Below are 25,443 nucleotides of genomic sequence, written 5' to 3' on the forward strand. Positions count from 1 at the left end.
CTCCTCCTCCTCCTCCTCCTTTTTCTTCTTCTTTCTATTATGGCTGAGTAAGATTAATTACTGCAGGAATTTACACAAAAAATACACAGCCTGAATTGAATCCAAGACTTCCTCTGGTTTCTGGGGTCCTAAACACAACAGCGAAATCCAGAAGTTCATCGCCTTCTTTCTTTCTTTTCTAAGATTTATTTATTTTATGTCTATGAGTGTACTGTCGCTGTATTCAGACACACCAAAAGAGGGCATCAGATCCCACTTCAGATGGTTGTGAGCCACCATGTGGTTGCTGGGAATTGAACTCAGGACCTCTAGGAGGGCAGTCCATGCTCTTCACCTCTGAGCCAACTCTCTAGGCCTCCCTACTTTCTTAAAGCCACCCTGACTCTATTCCAGTTTCCTCCAATAGGACCACGGTCAGGGAAAATGCATGGCCTTTAGGGCCCAGATGGGCTCTCTCAAGCTCAGCTCATATTTATCAGTCTTCACTCTAGCACTGCTGAGAGACAGCACAGCACTGGCCATCTGTTCCTTTATTCAGCCGCGACCTACCAAGTACCTACTCTGCCAGCACTGTCCATTAATTCCTCGGAACTCCAGTGCAATGGAGAAGACAGAATAAGCCAATAATGAAGGTGACTCTGTTTGCAATGTTACTATTAGAGAATACCAGAGGTAAGGCACGTAATAAAGAAAAGAGGTTTACGAAATGCCAGAGATATGATGGCTACATCTAGTCAGCTTCTGATGAGGGCTCTGCACTTTATCTATTCATGGTGAAGAGTCAGAAAGGATGTGGGCAGGCAGGAACGGAAGGAGACATGCGAGAGGGACAGACTTACTTGTGACAACCCACTCTGAGGTAGTAATCCAGCCTGGGGGGTTCTTCTTTTGGAGACAAGAGAGACCTCACTCCTTCTTGTGAGAACTAATCTAATTTATGGAGAAAGCATAAATCCATTCATGATGGTGGTGTCTCCCTTTCCAATAGACCTCCCCATCAATACCGTTACACCTAGAATCAGACCTCTCACACGCACCTTTGCAGGCCACATTACACTCCAATACATCACATAGAGTGTGTCCTGTGACAGCGATAAAAGCTGTCTGGAGGAAGAGAAGTGCCGGCGGGCCACACAGGGCGACCGGGCAGCCTCGCCAAAAGTGGGGCTGGGTGTGAGAAAATCTCATCTCTGAAGATGTGGCTCTGTAGACATGGGAGGAGAAGCACCCCAAACTAAGGAAGGACATCGGTGATTGTGAGAACAGGAAGTGAGCTGGACATGGCGCTCGAAGCCTTTAAATTCTCAGCTCCACACTCGGCTTCAGCAGCTCTGGAGAGTCAGGGGACAATCAGTCAGGTGACAGTCAGAGGCCACCTCCACCTCCAGCTGGTTGACTCCACTCGACAGCCTCCTTTAGACACTTCACATGGCCAGAGTGTGGCCGAGAGTGCCTATCAGAGAAGCTCAAGTGTCAAACCTGAGTGTGGTAGGTGGGGTATCGGCAGGCCCGGGCTGGACTCTAACTCCTCTGCTGCTGACTAGCCAGCCAGTCATGTGACATAGGAACAGTCTCTGCTCTTTGCTGAGCCTCAACTCCCCTCTCTTTCAGAAGATAGCAGGGACGACTGTACACCAGTGAATATACAAAAGTGAGTTGCACATTTTTTTATTTGTTTGTTTTTTTGTTTTGTTTTTTGTTTTTTTCGAGACAGGGTTTCTCTGTGTAGCCCTGGCTGTCCTGGAACACACTTTGTAGACCAGGCTGGCCTCGAACTTAGAAATCCGCCTGCCTCTGCCTCCCAAGTGCTGGGATTAAAGGCGTGCGCCACCACCGCCAGGCCGAGTTGCACATTTTTTAACAAGTTTTTTTTTCTTTTCTTTTCTTTTCTTTTCTTTTCTTTTCTTTTCTTTTCTTTTCTTTTCTTTTCTTTTCTTTTCTTTTCTTTTCTTTTCTTTGGAGACAGGGCTTCACTATCTTAAGTTGTGGTCCTGGGAGACCAGTGTGAGTTCCCAGAATCCCTGTCTTCAGCCTTGGGGGCCGTGCATAGCCTCTTATGCGCATGCTCCTCTCCAGGTCTCATGCCGCCCATGACTTGGCTCCCCTGACCCTGCTCCAGGTCCGCTGCTCTGTGTGCTGAGGAGTCAAGGGCGGGCTGCTAGAGAGAGCAGCCAACGCCATTACTAAGCTGAAAGATGGCCCTGCTTGGCAGGCCTTAGCTACCCGGCCTCTTTACAGGCAGACCCTGCTCCCCCGACCCCAGCCTGGTGCCAGCTTCCCCCCTCTGCAGTGTCTTGAGGTGAGAGCTTTTCCACCATGCACAAGCCAAGCCTGGTTCTTGGCTCCAGGTTCAGTGAGCCGATTTCCGCTGTCCCCGCCCTGGCCTGCTGCCCCAGGACCTGATGCGGGCCTCAGCCAGGCCAGGGCCGTAAGTTCTTTCCACCCTTGTTTTTTTTTAAATTTTTCTCTCACCTTTTAGTGTGGCTTTATCCCTCTGCTGGAACTCTCTACACCCCCCTCCCTCTTGCTTCCCTCCCTCCAGTCAATTAGCATTATGAGAAGGGTGGATGACCCAAGACAGATGGATCAGGGTTCAAACCCCAGTTCCCACCGCACCCTTCTGCCTGCCTCGGTTTCCTATCCTAGGACACTGAATGAGCCTTCTGATTCCTGCTCCTCTGGAACAAGTAAGCTGAGTCTAGAGCCCTGCAACATAGTAGGTGCTCAACAAAGGGGCAGTTCTCCCTTCCCTGCCTGGTGTACTTTCTCCCCATGAGCTTCTGCATGCCTCGGCTACACAAATCAACAGATAACACACACACACACATGCACGCATGTGCACGCTCATGCGCTGCCAACCCCCACCATGCTATGAAGCCAATAGCGTTCAGTGCTCATTCTGGCCCCCATGCTGGAAGACACGCCTACTTGTCACGATAGCCACTGCCATGGGGCTCCCAAAGGGATTTGTAAGGTGTCCTCTAGGCTGTGATTGGGGCTCCAGATTTGTTGGTTGTTTTAATTTTTTTTTTTCTTCACCAACTAGAATACAGTAGAGACATGCTGTTGTCATCAGAGCATGGCCCACAGGCTCCTCAATGACCCCACATCACACCCCGTATACATCAGGCTTCCAGCTAGTTTCTGTATCCTTGACTCCAACTGGAGAGTCTAACATCCTCAATTCACTTTTTAAAGAACTCTCTTGAGATGGAGTCTCATGTCATCCGGGCTGACCTCTAACTCTTGTTAGAGTTAGCTGGGGATGGCCTTGAACCTCTAATCCTGCTGCCAGTAGTAGAATTGAGTAGTAGAATTGTGGGCATGTATTGTCGTAATTGGCTGATTTCCCAAGGTTTTTTGATGGAAAAACTATTTGAAAACACATTTCTCCAAAGAAGATAGAGAAAGGGCCAATTACCACACAGGTTGAGGCTCATTTTAGCCACAGTGCAGAACTGGGAGTGTGCCCCCGTTGGTAGGTGCTTGCCTGGTGTGCACAGAACTCCGAGTTTGATCTCCAGTACTGCATATAACCGTGCCTGTAATCTCAGCACTTGGGAATAGAGGTGGAAGGAGGAGGGTCGTAAGTCCAACGTCATTCTTGCTTCTATATTGAGTTCGGGGCTAGCATGGGCTACAGGTGGCTCTGTCTCAAAATAAAATTTAAAAAATGAGACCTCTTTTTACACTAAGGTGGATATAATGAAAACAACTGAAAATGACAAGCTTTGTCAAGACTGTTGAGAAACTGGATCCCTCATATATTGCTGGTAGAAATGTGGAAAGGCCCAGGACGGTGGAAGGCTGGCGCTCTCCCAAAGTCATACGGTGTTACCATATAATCTAGCAACTCCTAGTTATATACATCAAAGAACTGAAAACATACATCTCACGGCATGTTTGCCCACGACTGTCCACAGCAGCATTATCTAGAATGGCCCAAGGGGAATCAGTCCAGATGACCACTCAGCTGTTGAGTGGATAAACAGAGCATAGCAAACGTGTCCACGTGGTGGAGTGATGACCGTCACAAGAAGAAATGCAGCGTCCACACGTGCTTCGACATGGAGAAACTCCAAAATGAAATGTCCAGAAGAGAAAAAATCCATATCCTTGGTTTTAAAGGAAATAATGATATTTTTAAAGTCTGTGATGGTATTGGGGTGTCATAGCTAATGGGTGTTGGGTGTTTCAGAGGGTGGTGGATGGCAGTGTTCTAGAATTTGAAGCAGTGAGTAGGTTATGCATCCATTTTTAATGCCAAGTATCTGGGTCTGAAGGAATCTTTAGCATATCAAGCCTAGGACCTTTATGTTAAAGATAGGAGGTTACAGCCCGGAGAGACAGAGCAGGGTCCCGAACCCAGAACATCCACACCTCTCTCCTTACCCCAGATTGTTTGTTCTAAGAGGATTGGATTCTCTGTCAGGCCTGCTGCTCCTGACAGGATAGCGTAGCCTCAGGCTCTTAGTCTCAGGCAGGATGACATGCATTGCCAGAGAACAGAGACCCACAGTGGGTGAACCCAAGGAAACGTGGGCTTGGTGGCCACAGGAGGTACAGGGGATGCTCCAGGCCACTAGTGATTCCCCCCTTCACACCTGGTTCTTCTCTTCTTCACATGGGAGGAAGCACTGAGCTGGGAGCTCCCCCCAAATCCACTTAAGCCATCCCAGGGAGACTGTTCAATGTGTCCTGTCCCCTCCCTGCACTGGGTCACATACACGTTCTAGATCAGCTGTGTAGCTAGAAAATGTTCTAGAAAATGTATTTCTAGAAAATGTTCTAGAAAATTCTCTAGAAGACCCTGCCTTCTCTCAGGGTCCTAGGCTCTGTGACTAGCATGTCTCCCCAGCCCAACATTCAGAAAATGGGGGTGGGGTGGGAGGTAGGGATACATTTGTCAACAGGAACAAGAAGAGAGAGACTGGGCAGGCACAAACTCAGCTACCTCCTGCCCTGGGCACGGAGGGCACTGGAAATTACCCTACAGAGAAGATAGCCATGGTGTTTGGAAGGCAAGTGACCTGACGCTCAAGACCCAGTTTGTCTGCTTTCTGGCTGGGTGCAATGGATCTCAGCTTCCTGGACTGCAGAATTCACTTTCATTGAGTCAAAAAAAAAACCACTGGAGATATAGAGCTAGAGTGCCAGCCTTAGCCTCAGTCTGCTGCAGGGGAGGGCGGGGCTAAGCACCATTGCTACTGGTACTGTGAGTGGGTTCCTGTTCAGCCACAGGCGAGAAGCTGAGGAGTCTGGGAAAATGCCTCAATGGGAGCTGCCCAGTGAGTGGCAGTGAGTGCAGCTACCTGCCCTGAGCTCAGGTTTCTTCTCTATGGGTCAAGAATGGAACTGGCTACTGAAGAGCCCAGTGCCTCTCCAAACTGCTGGATGACTTTGCCCTTTCTGGGCTCAGTGAGAGCCAGTGAGAGCCATTGAGTGGGAGCCCAGGGCTCTTGCTCATTTAAGGCTCCTATGAACTTGACAGTGTCATGAACCCACCCTCATGTAGCCTCTATTTTGCAGAAGGACCAAGGAGCCCTCGCCACTGTTAGACATCTGTGGTGTTTTTTTTGTAAGACTGTGGGCTGGGTATGGCTCCTCATAGGTGATTGGCCTAGTCATGTTCTCACTATGACTATAGCCTGGCTGGGCAAACAGCCTTATCTGGACCAGGCTCACTGGGGCTCTGACTGTGTGACTTTAATCAACTCACTATTACCCCCTGGGTCTCCAGACTCCTGAGGAAAGGATTTATGCTGGAGTGCAAGAGCCTGAGGCTAGGCCCACAGCCTTGAAGGAGTAGATGGGTGGCCCAGCCCCCACACTTCAGCTGCATCTGGTGACATCACCCCACCTCCTCCTGTTTCCTCAGCAACTGGGGTGCTGGAGTAGGCTCCCCAGAGGCCCAGACCGTCTGGATTTCTTTGCATACAACTGTACCTCATCCACATTTGCACAATTAAGTTGTCAGTCTGGGTTAAGTGCTGTCTGTTGATGGCTGTCAGCCTCTCTCTGGCTCCATTCGCTAACAGCTTGCTCAGACCCGGTGTGAAAGTCTTGTCCATCCCTCAGTTCTAGGGACAGAGAGTATGGTAGGAGAGGTGGGAGCCAAGGGGCCTAGATTCCAGCGCAACCAGGCCACACATCTGCTGTGAGTCTTGGTCAAGTCACTTCCCCTGACTGGGCCTGTATCTCCCCATCGTAAGAATAGGGCTGATCATGTCTACCCAGTCTTCATTCCTCTCAAAGCAGCCTCAAGGCTCACAGGGGCCTGTAACTGTGGCAGTGCTTAGAAACTATGAACTCAGTGCCAAGTCCAAGGCAGCTGAGAAAATGGATGAGAGGAACCTCTGATTACCCACGATGTAGATAAGGTTACCCACTCTTTGGTCTATCCTGCTCTCTGGCTGTGTGCATTTGGCTTCTCAATTTCTTCCTAGCCTAAAGAGTCAGTGTAGAAGCTCTAGCTAGAAGGCCGGCTTCCCACAACTGTGCCCATCTATCCCAGATGTTCCATGCCTTCCCCAGATACAAGACTCCCCAGACCTGCCTGCCCCAGACCCTGTACCTCTGTCTGACCTTGCCCCTCTGTCTGGAGACTGCCCCATCTCCCGTTCCTGGAGTGGACCCTGAGCCTGGCGTGTAAGGCCTCCCCACCCCTCGTCAGACTGGCAGCTTGGAGCTATGGATTCGCCCTCCCCTGACACCATGCTTCCCAGACTTGTCTGTTCTCTTCCTGCTCCCTGCTAGATGCCCCTCCCCCACCAGCCTGCTGACAGACAGTTCCTCTCCCACCTGCACGTGAGCCGGCAAGCTTCCCATCTGGAATGGTTTACGTACCTGGCAGAAGAGGAGCCTTTATCAGGGAGCTGTTACAGCCCAGCCTTCACATCCATCATCTCCTCTCCGCCCCACTGCAACCCTAGGTGGTAAAATTTACTCCTGTTTTCCAGGTGAGAGCCAGAGACCGTTGGCACGGCGGCTGAAGCTCAAATCACAGCTGGCAGAGCTGGACTGAGCTTAGGCCTGAGTGGATGTGCTTCCTGTATGGAGACTGAGGCACGCGTCCATGTAAATACTTGAGATTAGTGGAATTGTGCTACTTTGCAAAGGCCAGAGACCCCTGTGCTGCCCCAGGGTCATCATAGAGACAAGGGGATCCTGGGAAGAGAGCCGGGCTCTTCAAGAGTTGTGGGTTGGAACTGGAGAGATGGCTCAGTGGTTAAGAGCACTGACTGCTTTTCCAGAGGTTCTGAGTTCAATTCCCAGCAACGATATGGTGGCTCACAACCATCTGTAATGAGATCTGATGCCCTCTTCTGATATGTCTGAAGACAGTGACAGTGTACTCATATAAATAAAATAAATAAATCTTTAAAAAAAGAAGAAGAGCCGGGCGTGGTGGCGCACGCCTTTAATCCCAGCACTCGGGAGGCAGAGGCAGGCAGATTTCTGAGTTCGAGGCCAGCCTGGTCTACAAAGTGAGTTCCAGGACAGCCAGGGCTACACAGAGAAACCCTGTCTCAAAAAAACAAAAAAAAAAAAAAAAAAAAAAAAGAAGAAGAAGAAGAAGAAGAGTTGTGGGTCTTTGCTTTAGACTCTAGAGGGATGAGGGTCCTCTTGCAGACAGACCCAACCCCTAATGGTAGAGACTGTCTTAGAGGGCGAAAGGTGGGGGAATCTTGCCCCTAGGATTTGTGAGCAGGGCTGGCTGAGAGATGTGGACTGTTTCTTGTGGCACTATGGAGCAACAAGCCTTTATCTTGTGTGACTCTGATGTCACACAAGGGATGCAGCAGGGCCTGAAACCTAGGCACCACTGGTCCCATGTCCCCCTCAGATCACTGGCCACCTTAGGGCTATGGGAGTGGCCTACTCTTGAGATGTTGAGACTGGGAAATTGTTTATGTTACATAATAATTGCATATTTTAGCTTGTTCACTGTTGCCATGTGTGTGTGTGCATGCGTATGTGTGTTATGTACATACAACATGTGCACATAGAGGCCACTACATGTCACTTTCTGCCTTGTTCCCTTGTAACTGGGTCTCTCATTTGTACTAATGCTGGCAGCCAGCAAACTTCAGTGATCCTCCCACCTCAGTCCCCGACAGCTGAGTTAGAGAAGCCCACTGGCTTTTCACACGGGTGCTGGGGTATTTCTGCTCCTTATCCATGAACAGAAAGTTCTTACCCCCAGACTGTCCTCAGACCTATCGTTTCACCCTGAGCCTGTTTGTTTCACTTTAGCTACCTACCACCACACACACCCACACACCACACCCACATGCCTGTCCCCGAGAGCTGAGAGGGACACTTCTAGAACCTGGGGCTTGAGTTCCAGCTTTTCTTCATCACACTAGACAAATAATATCAGAGCAGCCCAGATCAAGGGTGGAAGGACAGACCTCCCCTGTGGCAAGGTGCATTAATCGGCTTTCTCAAGCCTGTGATAGCTGAGAAAACAATGTCAAGGAAAGGAGATTTATTTCTGCTCATGATTTCACAGGCTTCAGTCCTTAGCCCTCTACCCTCGAGCCTACACTCAGTATCTTTAGGCTAGGCCTGACCGAGACTCTGGCTCTCACTCAAAGTATAGAAGTAGAGGCCCAATGGCAGAAGAAACTGTACCCAGACGTGTGCCTGGTAGCTCCCTGCTTCTTGGTCCTCTTCTGGTGACAGGAGCTTCTGGTCCTTCCCGGTATCTTCTCACCAAATGTCACTCAGAGAACACATGACCCAAGCAGACAGACAGCCCCTTCTCCAGGACTGACACACAGACGGAAGGGGAAAGGTCTCTGACTGGAATTTCTACCTGGGGCTGTCACAGCCAATTCCCAAAGGAGGAGCAAGAGCAGAACCGAGGCTGGGGGGCTTCAGAGAATGATGGATGGAACAGCTCTCCCTCCAGGTCTCTGCTGCTCAAGTCTCCTGCCCGGAACTCCTTGTAGGTGCACCAGTTGAGGTCCAGTTTCTCCCTGGGAGCTGACAGAGGCCTGAGAAACACAAACATTGTCTCCTGTGCAGCCACCGTGGCCATCCAACAATGAGAGCTGAAAGTGGCCTTTCAGAAGTGACGCCTCAGCAGACATGATGGGCAGTGTTTTGTTATGTGCACCCAGGAAAGCAACCTCTCCCCACCCTATCCTGGGGTGCTATAGAATAATAACACCTCCCCTGTGGCCCTGAGGAGGAGGAGGAGGAGGAGGAGGAGAGGCCCTTCCCAGGCAGTGGGCAGAACCAGGTTTGCAGGTCTCTTGCACAACCTCTCTGCAGGCCTGGGGCTTGGTGGGCTCACTTGCAGAGCGATTGACTACCTCTGAGACAGGGGCACCGGAGAGGTGTGGGATGTGTGTGCAGTGGGTCACACACATATATAGGAACACACACACACACACACACACTTCCTATTTCATTATCTTTCAGGAGCCGTAAGAAGGAGGTGATTGCTGTTTTTCCTGTTGTGCGAATGATGAAAAGCAGAGGCCATGGAGGTTGAACTACTTCTTTAGAGTCCCACAGTGGGTAAGCAGAAGACATCAGTGTGAGCCCCAAACCCAGGGGGTTTTGGTGACACCATGGATACTTAGTGTGCCTCTCCTTTGTCTAGAAGGTTTGGCCTCTGGGCACACTAAGCTGAACTCCTCTGCTCAGACTCATGATCCTCTGAACCTTTGTCAAAGCACAGCCCTGCGTCCTTCTGAGGAGGTCAGAGAGGGTTTCTGCCAGGTTCATCCAGGCTTGAGATGGGGGAATCCCTAGGAGGCAGGAGAGAGAGTCAAAGAGTCCTTTCCTTGCCTTCCCCATCCCTCCCTTTCTTCTTTTCTCCCCCCCCCCCATCCCTGGCTCATCTTTTGCTATAGACCAGAGTTAGGACATGTGTTCTAGAGCCAGAGAGGCCCTTGAAGGTTATGTAGCTCAACCCTCCCTCGGGATGGGGCTCAGAGAGAGAGAACAGAGCAAACCAGTGCTGAGTTCAGCAGGTAACCAGCTCTCCTGGCCCCTATCTGTGGTCCTGGAAACAGCCATCTAGCCCCCACCAGCTCCAGGGCTTTAGCAGAAGTGAATAGATGGGTCTCTGTGTGTGTGTGTGTGTGTAGGTCAGCGTGTCAGACTGAACTACAGCTGGTGCCTCTCTGGGTAAGGCACATACAGGGTGGGGCTGCAAAGCTATGACCAGCAGCAAGCTCTCTGCAAGGCGGACTTGACTGATCAGATAACAACAAATATCACCCTGACAACCGAGAAGGGCAGCATAAGTGCTCCTAGCAGCAAGAGTATGACACCTTGTCCTGCCCTGCCCTGCTGGGAGTCCTATGCCCATTGAATTAGAGCTCAAGACCTAGGTGTCCAGCACAGGCCTTCCAGACAGTGACCTATGAGGTAATCTAAGCAGGGAAGGGGAATAAAAAGGGAAGGAGAAAAGTTAATGGGTCCTCAAGATGCTAAACAACCCCCTCTCCAGCATCCAAGGAAACCCCTTCTAAAATACTCCTTTTCATAGGAATGGGAGACTGGGCTGCAGGCAGGACTGACTTGGTCCAGATCCCCTCTGACTCTCAAGCCAAGGTTCTGGCACCTCTCCCTTAGCCCAGCTCCATCCTGCTTAGGTTGAGGTGCTCCCCCTGAGCTGTGCTCTATTCTTCACCCACCAGAGAGAGGTGAGCAGTTGGGCGGGGCTACAGCTGGGTTACAGGAGTCCTAGCACTGGCTCCTGGCCACCATCAGTCCCCAGGAGTCAAGGGAACTCACTGTCCTCCCGCTCCTCCATGATGTCTGCAGCCTGGGCCATGCTGACTCTGAGCAGGGGATGCCTGGCTCTGGGGATTCGCTCAGTGCTCTCCAGCAACTTCCTTGTGAGCCTTGGCTCCAAAGTCCGGGACATTAGTACCGACCATGGAGAGTATAGATGATCTTGCGTTATTCCTATTTTATGGGTAAGAAAACTAAGTACAGGAGAATTTCAGCAACTTACTCAAGATCACACAGCTAAAAACAGAACCAGGAAGGTTCTACTGGAATCCCCAATGGACTTTGTTGTTGACAACTGCATTTCTGCAACAGGTGCTTACTCCCTGTAGCCCACTCTAGCCTCTACTTCCGGGTGGTTGACTCCCCAGGTGCCAGGGTTACAGGTGTCAGCTGCGGTGTCAGAGTGGAATCCGAGGTCCATATTGTGATTCCTAATTGCTCTCCACTTCCATTCTACTGGAGGCAGAAGTACTATTCACAAAATGTTTAGGTGTGCTGGTGACTGGCTTCTCTGAGCAGACAGAGGCCACCTGGAATGGCTCTGACTGTGGTGTCTAGGGGTAAAGGGGCTATGGGGAAGTCAGCCCTTGGCCACCTCTGCCTTCGTCCCCAGCCTTCCGAGGGAAAGTCTTACCTTATCCTGGCTCATGGATGACCCACATAAAGTTCCCACTGCCATGCCATAGTTTTTGTTTGTTTGTTTTAAAATGGGACTGACTGACCTGGGCTGGTCAATGATGATGGCCAAGTGTTGTGTGCTTGTGTTCACAGGCTATTCTTGTTTATGTATGTAGTATATGTGTGTTTGGTGCTGCATGCTGCTTGTGGAAAGTTGTATGTTTGTAAATGAACTGTTTGTGGGCAGTCTGTGTGTTGAGTAGCAATCTAATATATGACTACTGCACACCTATGTGCTACTGGATTTATGGACATGTGATGTATACAGATATCCCTTGATAGTGTGTTTATAATCATTGTGATGATATGTCCCAGCCTGGTGTGCAAGAGGGCTGGTGGCCGTTGTGGATTGTGGTTCTCTCTCTCTCTCTCTCTCTCTCTCTCTCTCTCTCTCTCTCTCTCTCTCTTGTGTGTGTGTGTGTGTGTGTGTGTGTGTGTGTCTTGGGGAGAACTTGTGAGCACTTCAGCAGCAGCTACAAAGGGTGGAGGGAAGTAGCAGACAGCTTGGGAGATCCCAGGGAAGCCCCTTCGCCTTGCCTTCGTTTCCCTGTTTCCCTTTCTACTAATGAGCTAGAAAAACCCTGAGCACATTCTGATGTCAAAAACCCTAGAATGAGGAAGACAGCAAGGAAGAGCAATTGAAGGGATAGGGGGTGGGAGCAGGATCAACTCATAGACAGGAGGACACTCAGGGGAAGTCCTCTCCATTAGCTTCTGAAACCTGGTCCTCTGTTGGGACCGAGAGAGCCCCTACTGCGCGCTGGGTTCGCCCACAAGAGTCCCCTGCAACCAAGCCGGAATGTAAGACACAGCCTACTTGGAGGCACTTTTTGATGCTCTTCTCATAGCAGAGCCCTAGCACCTCTTAGAGGTGAGCGCCCCTCTGAGATGATGCAACTTCTAGGACCACAGCAGAAGCGCAGGGCTCAAGACTCCCCAACTCCTGAAGCATGTAAGCGGCAAACGTACGTAGTAACGCTGGCCTCCGCACTCTGATGCAGGTCAGACCCTCTGGCTAGTTCAGGCTCTTTGCTGATTATTACTAGCTTCGGAGGTGGGTAGTCCCTGCGCCCGGCGCGCTGGCACTCAACAGGCATGCTTTCAACACTAACCGTGGCGAGCAAATTCTCTTCCGTACGGCAATAGGGTGCAAAGTGTCCCGGAGCGCCGGGCGGGCGCCGCGGGACCGAGGCGTCATGGGGACCCCGCCCCCGCCCCGCGCGAGCCACCGGGTGGGGATTCGGCGCGCTGACGTGGGCGGATCAAAGCGGCGGTCCGCGCCTTATAAAGCGCTTGGGCCGGCCGGCGCCGCAGATCGTGCCGGGCAAGGAGAGAGCTCCGGAGGTCCGCGGGAGCAGGCTGGAGAGCAGAGCACAACCGACAGCCGCGGCGTCAGCGCCCGGGTTGCCAGGATCCCCGGTTCCCTGCTGAACTGCGTCTGGAAGAAGCAATCCTCGCTGCTCCCGCCAACGGGGGACCGCACTCGCAACTCTTGGGGGCGGCCGAAGTTGCAGGGGCAGGCTGGGCGCGCCGGGAGAGCGTCCCAAAGGTGAGCAGTGGCCGCGGCTAATGTTAATCAGGATCCCACTGGGTAGGGAGGGAGGCGCCTGAGCCCTAGAGACCCCCTTATTGATAGGGCACCCACTCCTGGGGAAGCAAACCAAAGTGGCTTTCGTCGCTCTCCTTTCCTCACCTCTCTCCTCCGCAGCATTCCAAGTAGCTCCCCTTGGCGGAACGCAACTTCCCGGACGACCCTGGGACTAGGGGGCCTGGTGTGTGTGTGTGTGGGGGGGGGGGATGGGGTGGGTTGTATGGTTTCTTCAGTTCTCCCCCAGTTCTTCCGTCCTGTCCCCCATCCCAGGACTCGGTCCCCTCCCTCGCAGTCTGCGGGTTGATGAGGTCACGCCGGAGCCATCCCGGGGGTGGGGGGATTTGGATCCCGCGACAGAGGGTGTATGTGAGGAGGCGAGAGAGAGGGACAAAAGGCCGAGAAGTTCTTAGCTCCTGCCAGAGCAGGAGGGTATAGCTCCGAGAGGTGAGAAGGGCTCCTAGAGGCAGCTGGGAAGGGGGGCGAGTTTGTTTACGGACCTCAGCTCCAGGTTGGGGGCTGGGGATAGGGAGGAGAGTCCTGCCCCCGCCCTGGGACACATCTGGAGCCGCTCCGAACATCTGGCTTACTTCCACCAGCCCGGTACCTTCCACCCGTGGCACTGAAGTGCCTCCGTGTCCCTTACAGTCTTTGGGAACACAGGATTCGGCTCCAGCGGGTGGCAGGAGTTCCGCACTCTCCGTATACGCTTTTCAAACACCGTCTCCGCGGTGACCTGGAACAACATAGAAGATCCTGACAGATTCTTCCCTGAGCTTAAAGCCAGGTCTCACGCAACCTCGCAGGTAACTTTGAAGCTGTTGCTCGGCGTCCCTGTCGCACCCTTTTCGTTTTGAGTGCTGCGCGACAGGCTCTTGGAGCAGCCCATTTGGTCATTAAACTTGGTCAATTGCGGACATTGTCCCGGTGCGCAGCACCAAAGCTGGAGCCAGCATAGCGCACCGGGGTTGGGAGAGACTCGGCCAATCCTTACCGATTAGCCTGAGCGGGAAGGTTATCTAAAGTAAAGTTTCTAAAGCTCTCCACGTCTCCAAGCCTTAAGATCACCTGTAGGCGGCCCGGGGCTGGGCCACAGTGTCCGTAGTGTCCGACGTTTGCACAGCCCTGGGAGGCTCATTCTTCTGACTGCTGCAAGCTGGGTAGCTTAGACTTATTGTCTAAGGAGAAGAAGAAAGATTTGCTCTCTCTTTCTCTGTCTATAAGCACTGCTTTTTTCCGCGGGTCCACTATGAGACTGTCCCCATTGTAGGCTGGGCGCCCAGTCTGAAGCAAGAGGTTGCGTAGTTAGTTCAGGGATAACGAAAACAAGTCTTAAGGGATAACCAAGGCCAAGAGGGAAGTCACTCTGCGCTTCATCCAAGACGGGAACAGTAGAGCCCGAAGTCCCACTGTGTGAGGCCCGGGCAGATATTTCTTTGAATCCAGGCTTAGCGCCCCCTCGCGGACCGGGGACTTCGAGCAGCGAATGCGCTCTGACCCTCTGGGCGCAAGGTGAGGGTGACACAGCGGCTAGCAAAGCTGTCCCGGACCTTCTTAGGTAGGACGAGAATAATATCAGTACCCAGAGACCAAGGTGCCTTTTCAGCAACGCGCCGGGGTGACGGAAGGAGAAGTCTAGGGCCTCTGGAGCTGCTGGAAAGAGCAGGGAATAGCTGGAGGCCTGGGTCTCCGACTGCTGTGCCGTTTGGGCCACCCTTCCACTCACTGGGAGCCGTATATTGATACTCCGCTGTAAGTCCTTGAGATTCCTTCTGCGACTTAGAGATCCCTTGCCACTTAGAAATTCTGGGTGCCTTCGGGGATCCCACACTTTAAGAGGGAACAAAGAGACAATGACTGGTGTTTTGAGGGCCCCCCTCCTCTACGATCTGATCCTGCAGACATTTTCCTGATTTGGGAGAAGTGTGTAAACTTCCAACAGGGAGGGAAAGCTCTAGATACAAAAGAGGTAAGAGGAAGATTCGGACTGCACCAAAAATCCCGTTGAGACCCCAGCTTGGAGTCGTGTTTGTGCCAAGCATTTCAGACTTGGGGGACTCTGTGAAGGGGGGGGATAATTCAAGATTTTCTGCTTGGATTCCTCTGGATTCTGCCAGAAGGCCCCAGAAAACTATGACGTTTCAAACCCGTGTGTGTGTGTGTGTGTGTGTGTGTGTGTGTTCAAGCCTGTACATTTGAAACATACAGGCGTGCATAGGCTACACAGGTATGCATAAAAGCGGATACAGAGAGAAGATCAGACGAAGATCAGAAAGCTGGAGTCCAGTTCTTTGCTTTTTAATAAAAGGGAAAACTTAGGCGGGGGTGGTTGAGGAATTGCCCAAACTCACAGAGCCAGATGAGAACCGCTCTTCCCTGTTGCAGAGAAACCCCCCTCCCCTCCCAAGTCTGGCACCTCCTTCCTCAGACTCTGTAGACCCTTTTGGAAGGAATCCCTTTGTCCTTGCTGCTCCAGAGGGGAGAGGGGCTGTGTATGACTCGGGGCGAATGCCAGGTGTTGGTAAATTTGGGAGAAGCCTGGAAGGGAGTTAATGAGGTGAGAATGATGGCAAAGCCTCAGAAAGCAGCTCCGCAGGCTTCGAGCGGGCGGGGTGGCGGCTCCTCCGCGGCCCTAGCTCGCCGCCTGGCGGTCCCAGAATCAACCTCTTGCAGGCCTGGAACTTCTCTGCTGCGCTAGGGAGCTCTGGCGCTGCCTAGTCCAGACCGAGGCGCTGAAGTGGCAAGTCTGAAGTAGCTCTTCAGGCTCTGGAGATGCCTCAGTGTGTAAAGAGCACCCACCTCCACCCCATTTTTGCAGTTTCCCCTTCCCTTACTGGAAAGTAGGTGCCCAGAGGAGGCACCGTCTTCTGTGTTCTCCCTGCCCTTAGCTTACCGGGCACAGAATGACAAGATAGCTCAACAGTCCAGCACCAGATGGGTGCTCACTAACTGAACAGCCTAATTAACTGAACAGATGTTTCCACGTCTCTGGGCCTCGGTTTCCTCATCTGAGATGGATTGACGATGCCCATCACAGGCCTGAGAGGAGCAAAGATGGCCACACTAGGAGACTGTTCTCTGTAAAAGGAGAATTCTGCTCAGCTCACCCCATTCGCAGAGGGATAAGCTGTAGACTCATTAAAGATGCAATAACTAACAATCGAGATCGTGGATTAGAATAGGAGCCTGAATCATATTCCGGATCAGTTCCTCTCCTTGCGGTCGCTATGTCAGTTTGTTTTTGCGCTGCTGCTGATGGTGGGGTCTCCTCCTTGCGATCCTCTCCAGGCTCTCTGCTGGGTCTCCCCAGAACCTCCAATCTGCTTCACCCTGTCCTTCCTGAGAGGTTCAACCCTGATCTGCCCTGGGCGACACGCCCTCGGCCGCGCTCCGGTCTCACCTAATCCGAGCCTGACGCCGGCGGGTCTCGGGCGGTTCGGGGAGAGAGCGGACGCCTTCCTCGCTCAGCCTCCTCGGCCCGACCCCTCCTTTGTAATTTGAATAAAACGCCTCCCAGCCCGCGCGCCGCTTTAACCCGCCGCCCTGTTCTCCGTGATTGCAGGCGGCGTGCGCGCAGGACCAGCAGCGGTGGCCTGCAGGCAGCAGAGTTCGGCGCGGTTCCTGCAGGGTGCGACCCCCGGGAGCGCCGGGCGCGCGCGACGATGAGGGCGCGGCCGCAGGTCTGCGAGGCTCTGCTCTTTGCTCTGGCGCTCCACACCGGCGTGTGCTATGGCATCAAGTGGCTGTAAGTAGGACTCCGTTTTCACTCCAATGGGCCATTGGGCGAGAAGCTGGAGAGGTTGGGTGAGCGCACCAAAATCTGCGAGGCTAAGTTGGCTTGGGCGTCCTGGGCGAGCCGTTCTTAGCTCGGCGACCCCTTCTGGGATATGCTGTTCTTACCCTCCGCGGACTTGCGAAGTGGGTGAGCAGATTTTCTCATCCTGGCCAGGGTTGCTCAAAGGCCAATGAGGGACTGGGGAAACATCCTCTCCAAGAGGCACAACCCAGAGAGCGTCTGCTCAGTTCAGGACACAGGGTCCGGATCATGGCCTGTCAGCCTCCAGGAGGTCTGCTAAGAGAGTTTTGACCCCTTCCACCTAGAGACCTTGGGGGAAGTGTCACCGTAACACTATCTCCAGGGGCCTCCGAGTATTAGAGTATTCGGTCTGTCAGAAGGATAGTTAGTACCGGCTCACTGGGATCTGACTGGAGACTCCCTAAAGAACTTCTGAACGGCTAGAAACTAAGGGATGTCCTGGAAGGGTAAATAGTCGCTGGGGGCAATGTTCCTGGTTTCCTCGTGCAGTGTTAGTTTCTCCTGTGGTGGCTGCCGTAGGCAGTGTGAAAGGAGTGGGATATGGGGAAAGGCAGTCCCTTCCTGAAGGAGCTGCCCCTGGGCTGGGAGAGATAAGCCCGGGCTGTAAATAACTTTCCAGGAGTTGTAAGAGTGGAGGTTCCAGGGCTCGGAGGAGGGCAGCCTGGTTAGGTCACCCATGAGGGTTACAGAGATTTTTCTAGAGGTTGCCACTTCAGCTGCAGGAGTGGGGAGTTTGGCAGGTTGGAGATATGGAGGACACCCTCAGAGTACAGTGCCCGGGTGGGAGGGTCAAGAACAGGAATGTCTGCCTTGCTCGGGTCATGGTTAGGGAGCCTGCAGATCAAAAAAGGGATTGATAGATTCTGGACACATGAATTCGATTTGAAGAGGGGGTTACGGTAACCCGCTGAACCTCTGGAAAACTGTCTGGAGGTCCCTGGTCCAGCCTTTTCTGGTGCTGAGTTCTTGATTAAATAATTCGGGAGGGAAATCCCATCTTCTTGTGCTTCTGGTTTATAAGAAAGGGGGTCTGTCCTGGGCCAGGCTCCTACTTACCTCCTGCTGCTGCTGTCATGCACCCTTGCCTATCAGGCTGGGAAGCCCCTTCAGTCACTGCTTTACAGACCAGGGGGTGAGGTGAAGAGAAGGAGGGGGTTGCTGAGAGGTACAGGGGCCTTCATGGCTGAGCACCAAGTTTGGGTGACTTGTTTTGTTCATAGAGTCCTGGGGACACAACTCTCGTCTCTCTTTATCTGCCCTACAAAGGGAATCCTGAGGTTCTGAGGATTCCTGTGACTCACACAGTCCCAAGCTGGCACGTGCTGGGAATGGGGTGGGGTAGGTGGCCGGCTGAGAGCGACGCCCAGCTTTGCTCTACCACGTCTAAGCCATGACACACATGAGCACAGCTCAGAGTCTGCACTCAAGACATCCCCCAGGGAGGACTTGATGGGCAGAGATGGAATGTGAAGCAGGTGTCCCAGGCTGGAGGAAGAACAAGGACAGAAGTATGGGGGCAGGAGCATCCCCTGTCCCCTGCAGGGAGCAGGGGCCACAGGGTGTCCTATTACAGAGCTCTGAGAGCTGCAGGTCTCTATCTGATTTGTTAACACTCCCTGAGATAGGTGACAGACTAGCTTTTCATTGCTTCACAATAAGGAAGTTAAGGTGTAGAGAGGGTAAGTAAAGGCCACAAGGTCACATGCTGGCCCTGTGGCTGTGAGATCAGAGGAACCCAAGCAGAGGGCTTAAGAGGCCTAACCCTTGATAATGGTTGAACTATTACTGCAGCTGGAAAATAGAGGACCTGGGAGAAGTGGAGCTTAAGACTAGTATAGCCAAGCTTGGCGGCAGAGGCTGGTAATCTCAGCTCCTGAAGAGGCTGAGGCAGGAGGATTGCAAGTTCAGTGCCTAGCCAAGGTACAGATTCATTCAAAGCCAGCTGAGCCACGTGGTGAGACTCTGATAAGGGTTGGGAGTACAGCCCAGCGTGTTCGAGGCCCTGGGTTGAGTCCCCTGCCCGTGCGGGGAAGAGCGGGGAGCGGGCATAGGCACGTGTGCACACAGATGCAGCCTTACTGGGTGCCGGGTGCTTTCCTGAGGCCCTCTCTGCCCAGCAGAGGAAAGGCACACCTTGGAGGACCTTTAGCAGAGTTTCAGAGCCAATGAGGCGTAGAGCAGGTCTTTGGGCTGGGTTGTTGGTAGAAGGAAGTCCGGGGACAGTTGTGCAGTGGGGGTGGGGACTCGTCAGGGCCAGCTGTCCTGGGGCAGTCCTGGGGACCATGTGTGCAGGCTTAGAAAGTGACCTGGAGATGAAAGGGACGTTTGACACAAGAACTGAAACCAGATGTGACTTAATGGCCTGAGGTGCCCACCTGGTGGGCTTCTGGGACAGACAAGCGAAACAGGTGGGAATCAGGGATTGGGGAGCAGGGTCGAAACCTGACTGCCTGATGATACACTTGAGCATTGCCTCCATACCTTGAGCATTGCCTCCAAAGCCAGAGGCAGAGGGAAACCATGATGGGTCAAGTGTGGGGGGTAAGGAGGGGGGAAGATGTGAGCCTCTTGCTCCCTCTGGTGGAGGGGTTGGGGAGGAAAGACCGCTGGCCAACTAAGGGACTTTGAGAGGCTGTTCTCTCCGCAGCTGGCAGCACTGAACCTGCCACTCAGCAAGGGCGGGACCTCTTTAGGAAGAGTCTTAAGAGGCTCCGGCAGGAATTCAGTGGCTCCGAAGGGGAGCAGGAAGAGCTCCAGTCTAGGGATCCATGTTTGGCTTAACTGGTCACTTCCTGTCAGGCCGACCTTGGGCAAGATTTCAGTCTCTCTGTACCTCAGCTTCTCAGCCCTGACACAGGCCGGAGGAAGTCCTGGTCTGGGGTCTGGGAGGTCATAGAAGTGGGCAAGTTCTGCTCTTCCCCAACGGGGATGATGGTTCATGGGATCTTCTTTCCACCCTTTGGCTAGCAAGTGTCTGACCAAGGCCACCAGCTAGGGCTCTTTTTAAGGGTGATCCCGTGCCTGTGGAGCCAGGTGGGGCCTTGGAGGTCTAGGCAGTGCCTCTGCTGGACAGGATTGGATCTATAGCTTAGAGGATACCAACCTTCATCCAGTTCAGTCATCCCCTCTGTGATGTGCAGGGAAGGAGCTGGCCTTGTTCGCTGTGCTTCTAAGATCCTAAGACAGTTCCTGGGGAGATTCTGGGAGCCCTGTTCCTTAGTTTTTCTCCTTGGAACTGGTAACTTCATCCCCCACCTAGCCTGGTATCCTGAAGAGCCCTGGGTTGATCTAGGATATCACTGACGAATTCCAACTTGTCACCAAGGGAGAGTTCCCCAAGGCCACCCCTGGGGGAAATGGGGGGCGGATAGGAGCACAGAGAAGGTCTGACCTTGCATGGTTGGCATACACAGGTTCCTGAACCATGGGTGATTGTCTGTGATGTTGTCCAGGACATCCCAAAGCCTGGTGGGTAGATGGCTAAGTAGTTTTAGTAAATAGCTTCTCCCACTTTCCTGGGGTCAGCAGGGTCCCCAGAAATATAAACCAAGGGCCACCTTCCTTGGCCAGCTTTGAGAACCCTGAGGCAGGCCATATTCATGACCACGGTCTCCTAAGTTTACAAGTGGAGTTTGGGATGTCAGATTCAATGCACTGCCAGGCCAGCCCTAAGTATGCTTCTTTGGAGTCCAGCTTTGCCCAAGACAACCCTAGACAAATAGTTTGCTTTCACTTAGCCTTGTGAGAACCAGACTGCAGAATGACAAGAGACTTTGGACCAGGCCACTCAAGGCAGTAAAGGGCAGGGCCATAAGGAAGGCCTTTCTGGAAGGTGGCCTTACCTGAGTCAGATACCACAGAACTGCCCAGAGACAAAGCTACCGGCAACCCAGAAAGACCCCTTCATGATGGACTTGCCAGGAAAGAAGCCCCACAGTGTGAGAAAGGAGAAGCAATGGCCGCTCAGGGCCTGTGGTGGAAGGAGGAGTGGGCCTGGGGACAGGACCAGGGGGTAGGAGATGGATGGAAGTCTGTGGCTTAGTGAGGACATTCCCAGTCGCGTCACTGAAAAAAAAAAATGCTCTCACAGAACTATGAGCATTGAATGCTATACACTGGGAAACTGAGTCTGGGCACTGGCACTGGCTCACCCAGGTCACACGGTGAATGTGTAACCGAGCCTGAGCTTGAACCAGAAGAACCCCAAATTCTGAGTGAGGGAAGTCTCTCTCAACCCATGGCATAGACTCCCCAGTGAACTCTCCCTCCCCTCCTGTCCTCTCCTGCATCCTCTCCCCCACATACCGACCCCTAGATAAACTGAAATGTTTCCAATTAGGGGTATTCTGGAGCAGGCCAGCTTGCGAGCTGTCCACGGTGCCCCCCCCCCCCGCCTCTGCCTTAGTCCTGATTGCCTCCCCAAGGGGCTTCACTTACCCAGGTCATTACCTAATCAGCGGATGCCTGGGCAGCCCTTGCAGTGCATGGGGGAGGGGAGGTAGGTCTACGGCTGTGCCAGCTGCTCCTGAAGATCCCATAGATGACCATGTCCTGCTGTCCCCGGCAGGGGTCTGCACTCTGCCTGCCTGGCTTCCAGGTCCTGCTGGAATAGCCCTGTGGGAGGTCCCCTCCTAGAAAGAACCCCTTTATCCTGGGGACTTCAGAGGGAAGTAGACAGGGGCTTAGGGAAGCAGAGACCCCAGATTCCCCCACCCTAGGTACTGGGGTGCACTGGGTGCTGGGCCTCAGGAACTGCCCGCGCTGCCCAGCAGGAAGGACTCCATCAGCACCCCACTTCTTGGCTAACACCTACTTTTTAGTGAGCAGGCACCCAGGGTTATGCCAAGAAGACAGCCATGATGCTTGCATGGGCTGTGTGCCTCTGGCCCTTGTAAACTTTCCACTTTAACCATAGCAAGCGGCCCGGTGGGAAGGGAAGAAACAGCAGGAAGGATGACCTGGTTGTTCATACCCACCCAGGGGTGGGAGGCAAGCCTTGCAGGCCATGCTGGGAAAGCTGGACTCCTGGGCTGTGGGAGAGCTCAGGTGTGATGAAAGGAGGGGTCACACCAGGGCCATTTGCCTCTATGACCTGAGCCCACACCGGCAGGCTTCACAGTTCAAATGGATCTGCTTAGACCAGGAAGCCATCTGAGAGACACGCCCTGCATGATCCCTCCCTATGGACCAGGGCTGCAGGAGGGAACATGGCTTGGGACACTCACCTTCAGCCTCAGGTTAGTTAAGGCAACCTAACCACAAATGTCAGGCTAGGCCTTCTGTCCTCGGGGGCTTGATTCCTGGGTCTATATTAGGTTCTGTATTAGGTCTGTCTGTCTGTCTGTCTGTCTCTCTCTCTCTCTCTGTCTCTGTCTCTGTCTCTCTCTCTGTCTCTCTCTCTCTCTGTCTCTCTCTCTCTCTCTCTCTCTCTCTCTCTCTGTGTGTGTGTGTGTGTGTGTGTGTGTCATAGTGGATAGAGTATGGCAGAGAGGGGCAGGAAGAAGTCAACTTATCAAGGATTACCTCATTTGGCCTTCATCAGCATTTTGTAGTTTTTCAAAATGAAGAGCTGTACACTCCGCACACATAGCACACAGAGGAAATTGGGTCTTCTTCACTCCTTTAGATTTAAGATTCCCTTAGCAATGATCTGAGGCACTAATTCTGGGATCACAGGCATGTGTTATCATGAATACATTATCTTACTTAAGCCTCTCCATTGCTTTCTTGGGGGGGGGTAGGGAGTTCTAGAGAGGGTGTGGCCTATCTCTGTAGCCCCGGCTGTTCTGGAACTTGCTCTGTAGATCAGGTTGGCCTCGAACTCAGAGATCCACCTGCCTCTACCTCCTAGGTGCTTGGGATGAACCGTAATCCATTTTCTTTTAAGGTAGAAATGATACTTGAAGCAGATGAGGGCCATGAGGCCCAGAGAGGCTGGGTGATTTTCTTAAGTCACACAGCAGTATCTCAAGCTTGAGTCTTTCCCTAGGCCATCCATCCGTACAGTGGAACCTCTGGGCCCTTACTGCCTAACTGCGAATGGGCTTGTGTAGCCCTTAGGTTGGGGGCTCCTGGAGGAAAGGACCTATGCCATGTTTGTTACCAAAGGAGGCTGGGAAGTCTCGGTGCGTAGTTGCCATACGTACTTCTTGCGTACTTCATGCGTACTTCTTCCTTGAGTAGAAGTTCTTTAATTCAGTTGGGAAGGAGAAGGAAAAGGCATTGTTGGCGTCAGGAAAACCGTGGGCAAAGGCATGATAGTAAGGAAGTCCCAGGATCACCAGATCCCAACCAGGGACATGCAGCATGCAAGTCCAGAGATCGTTGACGGTCTGGGCTCGATACTGAATTTTCTGAATTCTGGATCACCCTAAAATTGAGTGTCCTTGCATTGTTGAATACCAATCCTTTGTACAGGCGTGGACTTTACAAGGGTGATAAACGGGTGGAGAAGTAAATGCAGTAATGGTGTAAAGCTCTTAATTCACGGTGTGCACTAGCAAAAGGACTTCATTAATAGCACGTGTGGTTATTATGAGACGCAGCAGTTGCCCGGGGGTCTGGCACACAGCTACCAGTGCTGCGTGAATGGATGGAATGGGAGTGGTTCATGACCAGGAGAACCCGGGCAGCAGCGGAAAGTGCCTTGCAGATTGCAAATGTGTTCATTCCTAAGACATTTACATAATTCAGTCAGGATAAGAGACGTGATCTCGCGTTTGAACTAGGGGGTAAGACCCGGAGAGGGATAAGTCACGCTGCGGGAGGTGTGTGGACTAGGGCGGGCAAGCCATGGTGCTCTGCGACACGGTGCTTTGCTTCTTGGTTTCCTGGTTCCTTGCAAGAGTGACTCAGAGCCTGTGGAGGGGAGGGCTGGCCTGCAGAGCAAACACCCCTCACACCCCATCTTTCTCCCCCCGTTGGTGGTTTTCGGGGTATGCAGGGCACTGTCCAAGACTCCGGCAGCCTTGGCACTGAATCAGACGCAACACTGTAAACAGCTGGAGGGCCTGGTGTCTGCGCAGGTGCAGCTCTGCCGCAGCAACCTGGAGCTCATGCGCACCATCGTGCACGCCGCGCGGGAGGCCATGAAGGCCTGCCGCCGGGCCTTTGCTGACATGCGCTGGAACTGTTCCTCCATCGAGCTCGCCCCCAACTACCTGCTTGACCTGGAGAGAGGTATGGGCTCTGGGGCGCCACACTGCTGTGGTGGGAGGATCCAGGCGGAAGCTCAGTGTGTTTGGATAGGTGCGTGGATTCATGGGTGGACGGATGGATGACTAGATGGATGGTTACACAGATGGATAAGCCGTGGCTGGGTGGACGCTTGAGCGGATGAGTCAATCTTAGATATAGCTTTCAGGCACGAATTGAAGAATGAATAAACATTAGTGAATGAATATATCAGCACATACAGTGGCCCGAATAACACTTCTGGATACACATGTGCTATAATGCACTGATGAAAGAGGAATATGGCCGTAGAAGGTACCAAGGTGGCTGCCTGCTGTACTGAAAGCCACATCAATATAATGAGACTGCTGGAGCGCCCACCCCTGGGCAGGCAGATGGGCCTAGGCAAGCCTGGTTGGCAGGAACTGTTTCGATGTGCAAAGTAGTCAGGGGCAGCAGGCTTCCTGGAGGAGGGTGTGGGGACCCGAATGCACACAGTGGATAATGCCAGACACAGGCACCTCGCTGGCTCTCAGTGATAGCAGTCTGCTTGCTGACGCTCACCTCTCCCACAGGTACCCGGGAGTCAGCCTTCGTGTATGCCCTGTCGGCCGCCACCATCAGTCACACCATCGCCCGGGCCTGCACCTCTGGCGACCTGCCCGGCTGCTCCTGCGGCCCCGTCCCAGGTGAGCCACCCGGGCCCGGGAACCGCTGGGGAGGATGTGCGGACAACCTCAGCTACGGGCTCCTCATGGGGGCCAAGTTTTCCGATGCTCCTATGAAGGTGAAAAAAACAGGATCCCAAGCCAATAAACTGATGCGTCTACACAACAGTGAAGTGGGGAGACAGGTAACCACCCCCACCCGCCCCGAGGGTGTGCCTGGGCCACTGGCTGGAGAAGGGCCATAGTGGGCCCCATGAGGGGGTGGGAGAGGGGGTGGACTGGGACCCTGCTACTTCTCCCTCTCTAGAGCTTGGGTTCCTTCTCCTTTAGGGAGTCTCCAAGATTCAGGTGCTCCAAGCAGAGGGAACAGTGAACTAGGAGCCTAGAGCTCTGGGTTCTGCCTTTGGCTCAGGTCCTGAGCTTCTTTCCCATCTGTAAAGTGGTGGCAGGTTTGGGTGCTCCTGCAAGCTCCTCAGCCTTCCTTCAGGGCAGGGAGGGGGCTGGGCCACAGACTTTACACCAAATCACGTCTTTGTAATGGGGAAAGGGATTCCACACTGCCCTGAGAGCAGAGCTCCCATCATGTGCTACCTGAGAGCACAGCACATGAGCTCCCATCATGTGCTACCAGCATCTCCTCATTTCTCAGTTACTGCACAGAGGGCTGGGTGAGTGTGATAGTAAATGTATCAAATTAAACTTTTACTTGTGTATATGTGTGTTTGTGTGTGTGTGTGTTTGTGTGTGTGTGTGTATGTGTG

General features: G+C 53.0%; 1 protein-coding gene across 2 annotated transcripts in view; it reads left to right on the forward strand.

Moving 5' to 3' along the window:
- The first annotated feature begins 12,770 nt into the window (after nucleotides 1-12,770).
- Nucleotides 12,771-25,443, forward strand: part of Wnt11 (Wnt family member 11) — an 18,369-nt gene continuing 5,696 nt past the window's right edge. Inside the window, exons 1-4 of one of the 2 annotated variants that reach the window (XM_021203377.2) lie at nucleotides 12,771-12,985; nucleotides 16,587-16,769; nucleotides 23,785-24,020; nucleotides 24,590-24,867. In XM_021203377.2, coding sequence (XP_021059036.1) covers nucleotides 16,687-16,769; nucleotides 23,785-24,020; nucleotides 24,590-24,867 — 597 coding nt within the window. In that variant the 5' untranslated portion in view covers nucleotides 12,771-12,985; nucleotides 16,587-16,686. Of the gene's footprint in view, nucleotides 12,986-16,586; nucleotides 16,770-23,784; nucleotides 24,021-24,589; nucleotides 24,868-25,443 lie in introns of those variants that run through there. The other variant, XM_021203393.2, reaches the window with a different exon arrangement.

This window comes from Mus pahari, chromosome 1 (assembly GCF_900095145.1).
Source record: "Mus pahari chromosome 1, PAHARI_EIJ_v1.1, whole genome shotgun sequence".
Taxonomy (NCBI): Eukaryota; Metazoa; Chordata; class Mammalia; order Rodentia; family Muridae; genus Mus; species Mus pahari.